At 53.8% G+C, this 12,519-nt stretch overlaps 1 protein-coding gene across 6 annotated transcripts in view; it reads left to right on the top strand.

Moving 5' to 3' along the window:
- Positions 1–12,066, top strand: part of DIDO1 (death inducer-obliterator 1) — a 60,238-nt gene extending 48,172 nt beyond the window's left edge. For all 6 annotated transcript variants that reach the window (XM_003810833.3, XM_063601139.1, XM_008963220.6 and 3 more), the window contains exon 16: positions 7,398–12,066. In XM_003810833.3, coding sequence (XP_003810881.3) covers positions 7,398–10,579 — 3,182 coding nt within the window. In that variant the 3' untranslated portion in view covers positions 10,580–12,066. The remainder of the gene's footprint in view (positions 1–7,397) is intronic.
- The last annotated feature ends 453 nt before the right edge of the window (positions 12,067–12,519 follow it).

Here is a 12,519-nt window from a genome sequence, read left to right as displayed (position 1 = left end):
AAGTGCTTTAGTGTGTCCCCTCAAATCCTACTTGGGATAAAGAGATGCCACCTAATGGGTGGCAGAAAGGACCCTGGTAGAGGTTCTTGGTGTTGCTTGTGAAGAGCTCTGGCCAGCTCCACGTGACCAGGGAGAGGAAAAGCCCAGCCCTCCTGGAGGTGAAGACCGAGAAGCTGGCCTCTCCGCACCTGTGAAGACCCACTGGTCAGTTGCAAGTGCGACAGTGTGTGCACTCAGTGCAGACACCGCAGCACCTCAGCACCTCCCTACCGGGGTGGAAAGAGCACTTTTTCTTTACAGAAACATGATTCTTAGATAGCGAGCCTCCCCTTTTTAAAACAATTGAAGCGATATTTCATCCTTTCTTGAGCTTCTCTCCCTGCTCCATCTCCAAACTTGGAGCTGTCAGGTGAGCACAGGTTGTAGGGTGTTGAGCGAGCCCCGGCGCATGCCGGGCACCGGGTTCCCCGCACTGGGCAGTGACGGGGCCCAGGGAGGCCACCAGAGGAGCGGCGCCTCCATTCTCCCCACAGCAAGGGCTGGCTGTGCAGGTGCAGCCCCGGGGCAGAGGGAAAGGACAGGTCTCCCAGCACCTCCCGGATGGCACCGGGACAAGGAGGGCTGGGCTGGGGTCACTCACCTTGTCTGCTGAGTGCGATGGCGCCAACCACCCACACTGTCAGCTCCGCGACCAGCTGGGGGAACGTCACACTCGCCCACCAAGGCACTTGCTGAGGCCACGACGCCGCCTGACGGGGACACACAAAAGCCCCAGGGACTTTGATCCACGATAAAGAGCAGAGGCGTCTGGGTAAAGTAACACAGGGCAAGGGACTTTAGAAAAGTAACAGCTAGTGAAACCTTTCCATACACTTCAGAAATGTTTTAACTTAAGACTTCAGTATAATGTTAACTTCTCCTGATGTCCTTGTTGACATGAATGCGTGTGCGTGAAATCTCACACACTTCCATGGTCACTAAACAGCCTTCACCCCGGGCCAGGCCATCGGGTACTCGGCCCGCTTCACGTACTGACTACTTGACTTGGCGTTTTCTAGATATAAACATGTACATGTGTGTCCTGGCTTTGTGGTGTAAATGTGTAGTGCGTGTGCATGTGCGCGCGTGTGTGTGTAAGGCTAGGTCCTGGCACGTTTCCCCTGTCTCAGCGGACCCTGTCCTCACGGAGATAGCCCAGAAGCCCTTGGACAGCACAGGCCACACCTGAGGGTGCTGATGGTGGTGACTCCACAGAGCTGTGGTCAGGGGTGAGCGTGTGCTGCGCAGCTTGGAGTCACGCCCCCGGAAGTGCTGGGTGAGGGTCTGCAGGACCCAGCTCCATTCCACAGCCTCAGTTCTCTGCGGCACATGCAGCACAGGCCTGAAGGAGACCTGGCGCCCCAGCCTCGAGCTGCCCGTCTGCATCAGGGCACTGATGTGGGAGCATCTTCCCCTGGGGATGTTAAGGAGAAGGTCCTGTTGGGGGTAGAGATTCACGCAGAAAAGAGCGACTGACTCGTCCACGTGCCTCAGTTTCTACCACACAATTGCAGGTGTCCATGCCTCCCACACATGGGGACCTAGTGGGTTTTGACAGCGTGGTGTCCAGTCCCAGCCCCCTCAGTGCTTGCTGTTCACACTTAAGCAAGTGAAGGCCTGAAGGTGCCCAGCTGTGCCCTCAGGGGAAACTAAGTCACCCGCCCTGTCAGCACTTGGCCCTTGTCGGGCAGTGAGAGTGGAGCTGCCCCCGCAGCACCCTCAGGAGCCGTGCAGTTCACAGCAGTAGCGGGATCTCCCTGAGGACATTTGTCCTTGCATATCTTAATGATTTGTCCACAGAAACACCGGGTTGTCTTCCTCTGCCCCTCTGCCCCGCAGTGGGGGCACTCTCTGTAACTCAGCGTCACGGTGGGGGGCAGCTGGGAGGCCTGGTTCCAGGTGACCTTCTCCACCTAGATGTTCACCCCACTCAGTTCCAGCTTTACCAACAGGGCCCCCCCACAGGGACTTGGGGTCGCAGAGTCCCGGCCTGTCTCAGGGCCTTGTTCATGGAAGGGAGATGAGTCAGGTTGAAAGCTCATCGTGTAGGGTTCTGTGCGGGGCCCTTACAGGACTGGACCGCAGCCAAGATGCCTGCCTGTTAACCATGCCCAGCCCCCGTCATTTCCGCGTGAAGCCGCAGGCCTCGGAGCCTTGGTCTGAAATGCCTGTGGAGTAACCTCGGTCCATAAACATGGGTGCACAGTCTGTTCTCCCCAAGTACAGGGCAGGAGGAAACACCGCCCTCTGTAGCTGCTCGAATGGAAAGGGCTCTTTTCTCTGAGGTCTTTATACATTAGAAAGCTCTTCTGGGAAGAATGTTTGAATCCATAGTGTCTTTCTGTATTCACTTTTAATTGCTTTCTAAATTAGCTGAGAAATTCTGACTTGAAATATTGTCAGGTAAGCATTTCTTCAGTTTTCATGTGTGTATGTAACAGTAGCTTTGCATGGAAATTGTAATCAGAGTCAAATACAGTATTGAATGGAATGTACTGCCTTCTCCTCCTAAATCAATAAACATCTTTCATGGAAACTGGTCCTTGTTTGTTTGAATTGGAACCATTTGGTGGCTCCTGGTCACCTATCCTAGGCCCCCGTTTGCTTTCCATAAGCCAGCGCAGTGCACCCTAGTGTGCCCAGCTCTGCAGCCCACCCAGCAGCTGCTGGAGAGGACGCAGTGCAGGCTGGTGCTGCCCTGGGGCCCTTCTCGGCACCCCGGCACCCAGAAGAAGATGGACGTCGCTCTCCTCTTACCTGAGACGTGCTGGACCCAGTGGCTTTGTGCAGGTCTTAGAGATTCCCAGTTGGAACGAGGGAGGGTCTGTGTGTGTGTGAGTGGGTGTGTTTGGTGGGTTGGGGGAAGTCACTTCTTCCCACCTTAATTGCCAAGTCTTTCTATCCAAGTCATACGTCAACCCTTGTTGATTAACTTCCACACAGTTTCTGTTCCAGCAGGTGTGAACATTTTGTTTTGACAGATGCAGACCATTGAGAGAGTTTTCATTTTAAATCACTGATAGTGGGATGTGCCAGGTGGCTTTTAGGGGTAAAGGCCTCACTGTGATAGTTTGGGGTTGGGAGGAGTCAGGTTTCGGGTGGTTCATTTAGTAAGAAGGAGCATCTTCCTGCAGCCTCAGGTTCAGTACCGAGGGCGCTTCCTGCACCCTGAGAAGCAGGTGGTTCCCTTTGCCAGCTGCCTTGTCCCCCAGTCCCTGTTGCAACACACCTGGACACAGATCCTGGTTTTGGTCTTGGCCCACACAGCTTTTCGAATACACCCTTTTATCTTCAGTTTCTTGAGTTCTTTTCCTGTGCGTGTGGTCTGATTCTGACCACTGAGTCCAGACCCCTCCGTCATGAATACGCAAAGGACACAGACATGGTGCTAAAAAGGCCTGTTTGCTTGCACGTGGTACGCCCTGAAGAAAGCCATTTGCCTTCTGGCCTTTCAGAGGGCGTTGGGGGAACGTCCACACCCTTGTTCCAGGCCTGATCAGTACCCTTCAGTGGAAGTGCAGGGGCACGTTTAGCCGCAGCTGGCGTCTCCAGGCCCTGGTCCCTGGTTGCTCCTGAGCCCCGGCCCCTGGTTGCTTTATGAACTGAGGCCCTCAGTAGCCTTCAGGAGGAAGGTGAGTAAGTAAACCTACCGTGCCCTGTGCCACCCGCAACCTGGCTGGTGCCAGCTTCATGCAGGCCTCAGTCTCTGCACCTTCCCGGGGCACCCTCCCTCCCAGGGCTCACACACCATGGGGCAGCTGCCGAGGGGAGGGGCTAGCCTGGGAACAGCCCCTGGGCAACCTCGACTGCCCCCCTGAGGTGGGGGCTCTGTGACCTTTCGACCTTACTGGTCTGCTGGACATGCCAGGCAGTGGCAGGCACACCCTTTCCTCCAGGGGAAGATGGCTCCCAAGGTCCAGCCAGGCGAAGTGCACTGCTCCTTCCACGAAGAGTTATTTCCAAGGCACCTGCCACATTTTACATATTCATGCAACCATACATCATAACAAACATGAGTTGGGTGACAAGATTTGACTGTTTCACAGCGGGTGTGCCTTTTTGGACAGCCCAATTTAAATTTTAAATGGCGGGGAAATTCAGAACGAACACCCATCTGACTCTGCAGCTTTCTTTATTCAGTCACCAGTGTTTGCAGATGAGAGCACCAAGAGCTGGAAGCATTTACACATGCCAGCTGCGTGTTTGATGCCAATCTCCAGATGGTTGCTGTTTTCAGGACTAAAGAATCTTGCCAGGGTTGGGATATACTAATTATTTTTTTCATTAACAAGCAAGTTAGCCATTAAAAGTTTGAGTTGTAGTGACACACCACGAGACGGGACCACGTAACAGTGATTTTGTACATCACACTGCCACCCTAACAGCCCTTTAGAAGCTGAGTGTCTCCCTTGGGTGGCATGTCCCCTCTGTGTCAGAGTCAGCACTAGGCTTCCCCAGGTGACTTCCCCACACGAGGCCCCACAAGCCCTACTGCCCAGGGTCCTTCCCGAGGCCTAGCCCATGCCTGTGTCTGTTCCCCGTGTCAGGTTCTGCAGGCAGAGGGCCTGGCTTACAGAGCCCGGCTTACAGAACTCAGCCTGAGCCTCAGTGCCCTTCCCCCCAGGGCGTGGTGGGCTCTGCAGATGTATGGTCCAGGAAGGCCATAATAGCCAATTTCATAACCGAACATACCCGAAAAGTGGATTTGAGTAAGCTGTGTAATAGCTTATTCAGTAAACAGATAGCTGTTGTGCTGAGAGAAATACCGTTTTAAAATATGTTCAACTCCTGTTAAGCAGAACATGAACTCGACAGGTTTGCTGAGCAGCAGAGCTCAGCTGTGCCCTTCGGTGTGGCCCGGCTGGTTTTCCTGCTTCCCTCCTCCTCTGCCCACCCAGCCCTTTCACTGGCACCGTGCTACTATCCGGGGGACAGAGAGTGAAGAGGGGGTGGAGGTGAGGTGCTGGGAATCTCAGCTCTGTCCAGCAGCCTGTGAAGGAAGAGGCCTTTGGTCCTCTCTCCAGGAGGGAGGAAGTGTCCCGTGGAGCAGGCTGGTCCCAACTCAGTCTGGCAGGCCTGGTATTCCTGCCTTCACCCATCTTCCGTGCTCAGCCTGTCCATCAGTTCCTTAGTGGAATTTAGGGAGATGAACAACAGATGTACTTAGAACTACATGGTGGTGCCTGAAGCAGTCCGTGATGATCTTTAACATCACCTGAAGCACGGGAAATCATGCTGGTTTTCACTGTAAGGGGAAGAAAATCTGTAGTGTGAGCACCTTTTGTATACCATAGTCACGTTAAATTATCTGTACCGTTGAGTTGTTACGGTTTAATCTCACATAGTGTTACGTCGCTGCCACTGAAACGTCCCACCCACGTGTATCACTTTCCTTCAGCTCCTGTTTTGGGATGTGGGTTTTTATATTCCCCTTTGGCATTCTTGATTGATTATGAGTGTGGGGATGGTCGTTACTGGAATGTTAGTACTCCTGATTGAAGTTATCACAACTTACGACGTTGGGAATATCTTTGAATAATTTTTTTTTTTTTAACTAATACTGTGCCTTAAAACCCCCAGTGCGCGTCGTCCACCTGCTCTACTCTTTGCCACCTGTTTGCTGAGCACCTCGGTGCTTTACGTGAGCATAGTGTCTGTCCTGTGTTTACAAAGACATGAGCCTTAGGGAGTCTTTGATATGTTAATGCTCACTGAATTTCTAAACCCAAAACATTTATTTTATCTTTTTTCCAAGAGAGTCTCACTCTGTTGCCCAGGCTGGAGTTCAGTGGCACGATCTCGGCTCACTGCAACCTCTGCCTCCCAGGTTCAAGCAATTCTCCTGCCTCAAGCCTCCTGAGTAGCTGGGACTACAGGCACACGCCACCACGCCTGGCTAATTTTTGTTTTTTGTTTTATTTTGTTTTTTTGAGACAGAGTCTCACTCTGTCACCCAGGCTGGAGTGCAGTGGCGTGATCTCGGCTCACTGCAACCTCCACCTTTGGGTTCAAGCGATTTCTCCTGCCTCAGCCTCCTGAGTAGCTGGGACTACAGGTGTGCGCCACCACACCCAGTTAATTTTTGTATTTTTAGTGGAGACGGGGTTTCACCATATTGGCCAGGATGGTCTTGATCTCTTGACCTCATGATACGCCCACCTCAGCCTCCCAAAGTGCTGGGATTACAGGCGTGAGCCACCGCACCCGGCCCAATTTTTGTATTCTTAGTAGAGACGGGGTTTCACCACGTTGGCCAGACTGGTCTCAAACTCTTGACTTTGTGATCCACCCGCCTTGGCCTCCCAAAGTGCTGGAATTACAGGCGTGAGCCACCATGCCCAGTCCAAAGCATTTATTTTAGCCATTTCATTTAATGCTGTTTTTCCTGTCTAGTTGTAATTCTGACACTAGAGACTAATGGATGACCTCATGGCTTGTGCTTTATTGATTATTATGACTTTATTGATAATTTAATATTAGTATATTTAGAATAATTATGTGTTGCAACTCCTAAGTTAAAGACAAAAAGGGGTCCGGGTGCGGTGGCTTACGCCTGTAATCCCAGCACTTTGGGAGGCCGAGGCAGGTGGATCACCTGAGGTCAGGGGTTCGAGACCAGCCTGGCCAACATGGTGAAACCTCTTATCTACTAAAAACACAAAAATTAGCCAGGCATGGTGGTGCATGCCTGTAATCCCAGCTACTCAGGAGGCTAAGACAGGAGAATTCTCCTGAACCTGGAAAGCAGCAGAGGTTATAGTGAGCCGAGGTCGCGCCACTGCGCTCCAGCCTGGGCAACAGAGCGACACTCCATCTCAAAAAAAAAAAAAAAAAAAAGGCTGTTTGTTACCTTCCTGGCAGTGGCACGAGGGGAAGAAGAGCATAGCTGAGCTGTTGTGTTGACGGCATGTGCGACAATGCCCTTTTCACCCTGCAGGCTCACACCACGGCCTCCCTCCCCTCCACACTACTGCTCTAGCATTATAGATAATTTAAAATATGTAACAAATTCAGATGATTGGGATGAATTCCCTTGTGGATTGGGCCTTCGGTTCCATGGTTGGTGACGAGGGGTTAGTCGCCCCCTTCACATGGCTCCGGGAGGACTGGGTTGGTGCATGACTGGGTTGGTGCATTCCTGGCTCCGTGTGTTCCCAGCTCGTTCCCGGGGCGGTGCGTTCCTGGGGCGGAATCGTCCAGGCTTTTGCAACTGTCTTGACACTTGATCTTATTTTGCCACAGAATGGCTTATTTCTGTCTATTAAACGTTCCCCGTGAAAGCCCTTAATGAAATTCACCTCTAAAGGGTAAAAGCTGGATTTAGATTCTAAAATTTGCACAAATATTTTGTTTTTCAGGTCTTGAGTCACCACGTCCGAATATAATTCTTGGGTTAGTAATCTGCCAAAAAATCAAACGTCCCGCAAACAGTGGAGAGTTAGACAAGATGGACGAAAAGCGGACCCGACTTCAACCGGAAGAAGCGGACGTTCCGGCCTATCCAAAAGTAGCCGCAGTCCCGCAGTCGGAAAAGAAGCCCTCCAAGTATCCACTCTGCTCTGCAGACGCGGCTGTCAGCACCACACCTCCTGGGTCGCCGCCGCCTCCGCCCCCTCTTCCAGAACCACCGGTGCTAAAAGTGCTGTCATCCCTCAAACCTGCAGCCCCCAGCCCAGCCACAGCAGCCACAACAGCAGCAGCAGCCTCCACGGCAGCTTCCTCCACCGCTTCGTCTGCTTCCAAAACAGCATCACCGCTGGAGCACATCCTGCAGACTCTCTTTGGAAAGAAGAAATCATTCGACCCGTCCGCCAGAGAGCCTCCCGGGTCCACCGCAGGTCTTCCCCAGGAGACCAAAACCACAGCAGAGGACGGGGTGCCGGCACCTCCGTTGTTAGATCCGATCGTCCAGCAGTTCGGTCAGTTCTCAAAAGATAAGGCTCTAGAGGAAGAGGAGGACGACAGGCCATACGACCCCGAGGAGGAGTACGACCCGGAGAGGGCCTTCGACACTCAGCTTGTGGAGCGAGGGCGGCGCCACGAGGTGGAAAGGGCTCCTGAAGCAGCTGCAGCCGAGCGGGAAGAGGTGGCCTATGACCCCGAGGATGAGACCATCTTAGAAGAAGCGAAAGTGACTGTTGATGACCTGCCCAACAGGATGTGCGCCGACGTGAGAAGGAACTCCGTGGAGAGGCCTGCCGAGCCGGTGGCCGGGGCTGCCACGCCCTCCCTGGTGGAGCAACAGAAGATGCTAGAAGAGCTGAACAAACAGATCGAGGAGCAGAAGAGACAGCTGGAGGAGCAAGAAGAAGCTCTCAGGCAGCAGAGGGCCGCCGTCGGGGTCTCCATGGCCCACTTCTCGGTGTCGGACGCCTTGATGTCTCCACCACCAAAGTCGTCCTTGCCCAAGGCGGAGCTGTTCCAGCAAGAGCAGCAGTCTGCAGACAAGCCCGCCTCACTGCCCCCCGCCAGCCAGGCGTCAAACCACAGGGACCCCCGGCAGGCGAGGCGCCTGGCCGCTGAGACCGGTGAGGGGGAGGGGGAGCCTCTCTCCAGGCTCTCGGCACGTGGTGCCCAGGGTGCCCTGCCCGAGAGAGATGCTTCCAGGGGTGGCCTCGTGGGCCAGGCGCCCATGCCAGTCCCGGAGGAAAAGGAGCCAGCCTCTTCCCCCTGGGCTTCGGGCGAAAAGCCCCCAGCGGGGTCCGAGCAGGACGGCTGGAAGGCAGAGCCTGGGGAGGGCACCCGCCCCGCCACGGTTGGAGACAGCTCGGCCAGGCCTGCCCGGAGGGTGCTGCTGCCCACACCGCCTTGTGGCGCCCTGCAGCCCGGCTTCCCGCTGCAGCACGACGGTGAGAGGGACCCTTTCACCTGCCCGGGGTTCGCGTCGCAGGACAAGGCTCTCGGCTCAGCCCAGTATGAGGACCCAAGAAATCTTCATTCTGCTGGAAGGAGCAGCAGCCCTGCAGGTGAAACAGAGGGGGACAGAGAGCCACAGGCCAGACCCGGCGAGGGCACCGCCCCGCTCCCCCCACCAGGACAGAAAGTGGGGGGCTGTCAGCCCCCATTTCAGGGTCAGCGGGAACCTGGACCTCATGCTTTGGGGATGTCAGGGCTTCACGGCCCCAATTTCCCGGGACCAAGGGGGCCAGCCCCTCCGTTTCCAGAAGAGAATATCGCTTCTAACGATGGGCCACGAGGGCCTCCGCCAGCCAGATTCGGAGCCCAGAAGGGGCCCATCCCTTCCTTATTCTCGGGGCAACATGGGCCACCTCCTTATGGGGACAGCAGAGGCCCCTCACCCTCTTACCTGGGTGGACCACGAGGAGTGGCACCATCCCAATTTGAAGAACGCAAGGATCCCCATGGGGAGAAGAGGGAGTTCCAGGACGCCCCGTATAACGAGGTGACGGGCGCCCCCGCCCAGTTTGAAGGGACAGAGCAAGCCCCATTTCTGGGAAGCAGAGGCGGCGCGCCTTTCCAGTTTGGAGGCCAGAGGAGGCCACTGCTGTCTCAGCTGAAAGGCCCCCGAGGCGGCCCCCCTCCCTCTCAGTTTGGAGGTCAGAGAGGACCACCCCCTGGTCATTTCGTGGGCCCAAGAGGGCCCCATCCTAGTCAGTTTGAAACTGCCCGGGGCCCTCATCCCAACCAGTTTGAAGGACCCAGAGGCCAAGCGCCTAACTTTATGCCAGGTCCCAGGGGCATTCAGCCTCAGCAGTTCGAAGACCAGAGGGTCCATTCACCACCAAGATTCACAAACCAAAGGGCGCCTGCACCCCTGCAGTTTGGTGGACTACGGGGGTCTGCACCCTTTTCTGAAAAAAATGAGCAGACCCCTTCGCGATTTCACTTCCAGGGCCAGGCCCCGCAGGTGATGAAGCCGGGCCCCAGGCCCCTGCTGGAGCTTCCCAGCCACCCCCCGCAGCACCGGAAGGACCGCTGGGAGGAGGCCGGGCCGCCCTCCGCGCTCTCCTCCAGTGCGCCCGGACAGGGCCCCGAGGCCGACGGACAGTGGGCATCGGCCGACTTCCGAGAGGGGAAAGGCCACGAATACAGAAACCAGACTTTCGAAGGGAGGCAGAGAGAGCGGTTTGACGTGGGGCCCAAAGAGAAGCCGCTGGAGGAGCCCGACGCCCAGGGCCGGGCGTCCGAGGACAGGAGGAGAGAGCGCGAGCGCGGCCGAAACTGGAGCCGAGAGCGGGACTGGGACCGGGCCCGGGAGTGGGACCGACACCGGGACAAGGACTCCAGCCGGGACTGGGACAGAAACCGGGAGAGGAGCGCCAACCGCGACCGAGAGCGCGAGGCCGACCGGGGCAAGGAGTGGGACCGCAGCCGGGAGCGGAGCAGGAACCGAGAGCGCGAGCGAGACCGGAGGCGCGACCGGGACCGGTCCCGGAGCAGAGAGCGGGACCGAGACAAGGCCAGGGACAGGGAGCGGGGCCGCGACCGCAAGGACCGGAGCAAGAGCAAAGAGAGCGCTCGGGACCCGAAGCCCGAGGCCTCGAGGGCCTCCGACGCTGGCACCGCCTCGCAGGCCTAGACGCCCCGGCCGGGCAGAGACCCTTTTTAAAGCCACGTTCGTAAGATGCGTTGAACAAATAGCTTTTGAAATAGCCACGATCTTAGATTCAGGATAGAATATTCTGGACTTAAACATTACTGTAATTTTGTGTAAATGGTTTCTTACGAGATTTCACATCTTTACAATTCTGATGTTTTTTAAAAAACTAAACTTTAATATTTCCATTTAAAATTAAAGAAATGGGAAATTGCCTACGGAGCATATTGCTTTTCAGATCATAGTTATCTTTTCCAATAACTTTATTGTAAATTTTAAGGGAGTTTCATTGGACCCTAGAGCCATACCTTCACTGACATCTCATCCGTTTGTGTTTCCAAAAGCTGCTTTTACAGGTCTTAGCCGCTGTCCCGGAGGCCGGTGTGGGCGTGACCTGCAGGCGTCCACCCTGCGGCTACGGGAGAAGTGTTAGTAGCTTGTATCTGGAGTCTTGAGAAACACAAACCTTACAAATGCATCTTTCTTTTGTCATAAAATTGGAATTACAATTTTCAACTGGGAAACAGAAACACATTTCTTAGTGTGCTCAGATTTTATATATCACCTTATCAATTTTTTCCAAAACATGATTTAAAGCAACATCTGTCCTAGTATAATTGTTGCATTTTAAATAACAATGTATTGGAAAATGTTAAGTTTTACCAGCCTAAAAAAAGTAACAAACCAATTAAGTGTACTTTGGGGGCAGGGAGGAGTCCTTGATTTGAATAATCAGGAGTTTTGTTGGTCCAATTTCACCTTCTGAGCAGTTCTTCTGTATCCCGGGAAAAGTACACTCGGCCCCAAACTGGTATTTGTCAGACGATACATGTAAAAGTTTGTCCTTGAACGTGGAACAAGACTTGTGTAAAGTCTGAGACGGGAACTAGTGATCACTAGCTCAAGAACTGCAAATGAGACAGGAAGCTGTTCACTGTGAAACAGTCTCTTGCTTGTCGTGTATTTTTCGAGTACTTCTGAAGTGTGAAGTAAAAAAATCTGGCTAATTTATTTGTACAAATACACTTTGATAATTTTTTATATTTTCATAAACTTTTACAGATGTAAAATTAAAGAACTTCACTTGTTCTTTGGAGTCTGTTATTCCATTGTACGTCACTACAGATTTTTCACTTTATAGCACAGATTTTTTAAGTTAAGAAAACATTGAGAATGTATCAGTTTGAGATGTTTGGTGTTGAAAGCCAAGTGTCCATAGGTTAAATTACATTAAAGTAGGTGTCACGTTCCAACATCTAGTACGATGAGAAGGTTTTGTTTGTTTAACATATAAAGCAAATTTTTCTAATTTAAATACACAAATGTAAAAATCAAGTGTGTTTCTTTAGTTTACTTGATAGAGATTCCTGTAAATTGTATTTTATATTGCGGAGGCTTATATCACTGTACATGAGAACATGGAACGACCTAGGTTTTGTTACTCGCAGTAGAATAAACAGCTACAGGAAGTTTCTGTCTCGGGTCTTCATCAGCCTTTTTCTAACGCGGAGAAGTTTGGGGTCATGCACGGACGCCCTGGCCACCCAGTTTCTTGTTGCTGGTTTGCCTGGGCGTGGGCAGGAGTGCCCTTTGGACCCCTCCCTGAACTCATGCTGAGCCCAGGGTGAGAGCGGCCGGGTGCGGGTCCCCACATCCTTCCGTCACGGGGCAGCTGTCTCGCTCCCTGTGGGGACCCAGCACCATCCAGCTCTGGAGACGATGGGCAGGAAGGTCGGGAGGAGGGACTCACCCCCTTCAGACCCTCTCCTGGGGCTGTCTGAGTGGGAGCCCGAGACCACTGCAACAGCCTCAACTGCGGTGAAGGAGTCTCATGGTTGGGGAGTGAGCCCCGAGGCCCCAGCCCATCCAGGCTGCAGCAGAGTGTGCACCCGCCGACTGCGGGGCGTGCTGCCGCTGAGGAT

This window comes from Pan paniscus, chromosome 21, assembly GCF_029289425.2.
Source record: "Pan paniscus chromosome 21, NHGRI_mPanPan1-v2.0_pri, whole genome shotgun sequence".
In the NCBI taxonomy this organism is placed as follows: domain Eukaryota; kingdom Metazoa; phylum Chordata; class Mammalia; order Primates; family Hominidae; genus Pan; species Pan paniscus.
The sequence above is the reverse complement of the archived record's forward strand: the minus strand, read 5'-3'. Positions and strand labels throughout refer to the sequence as shown.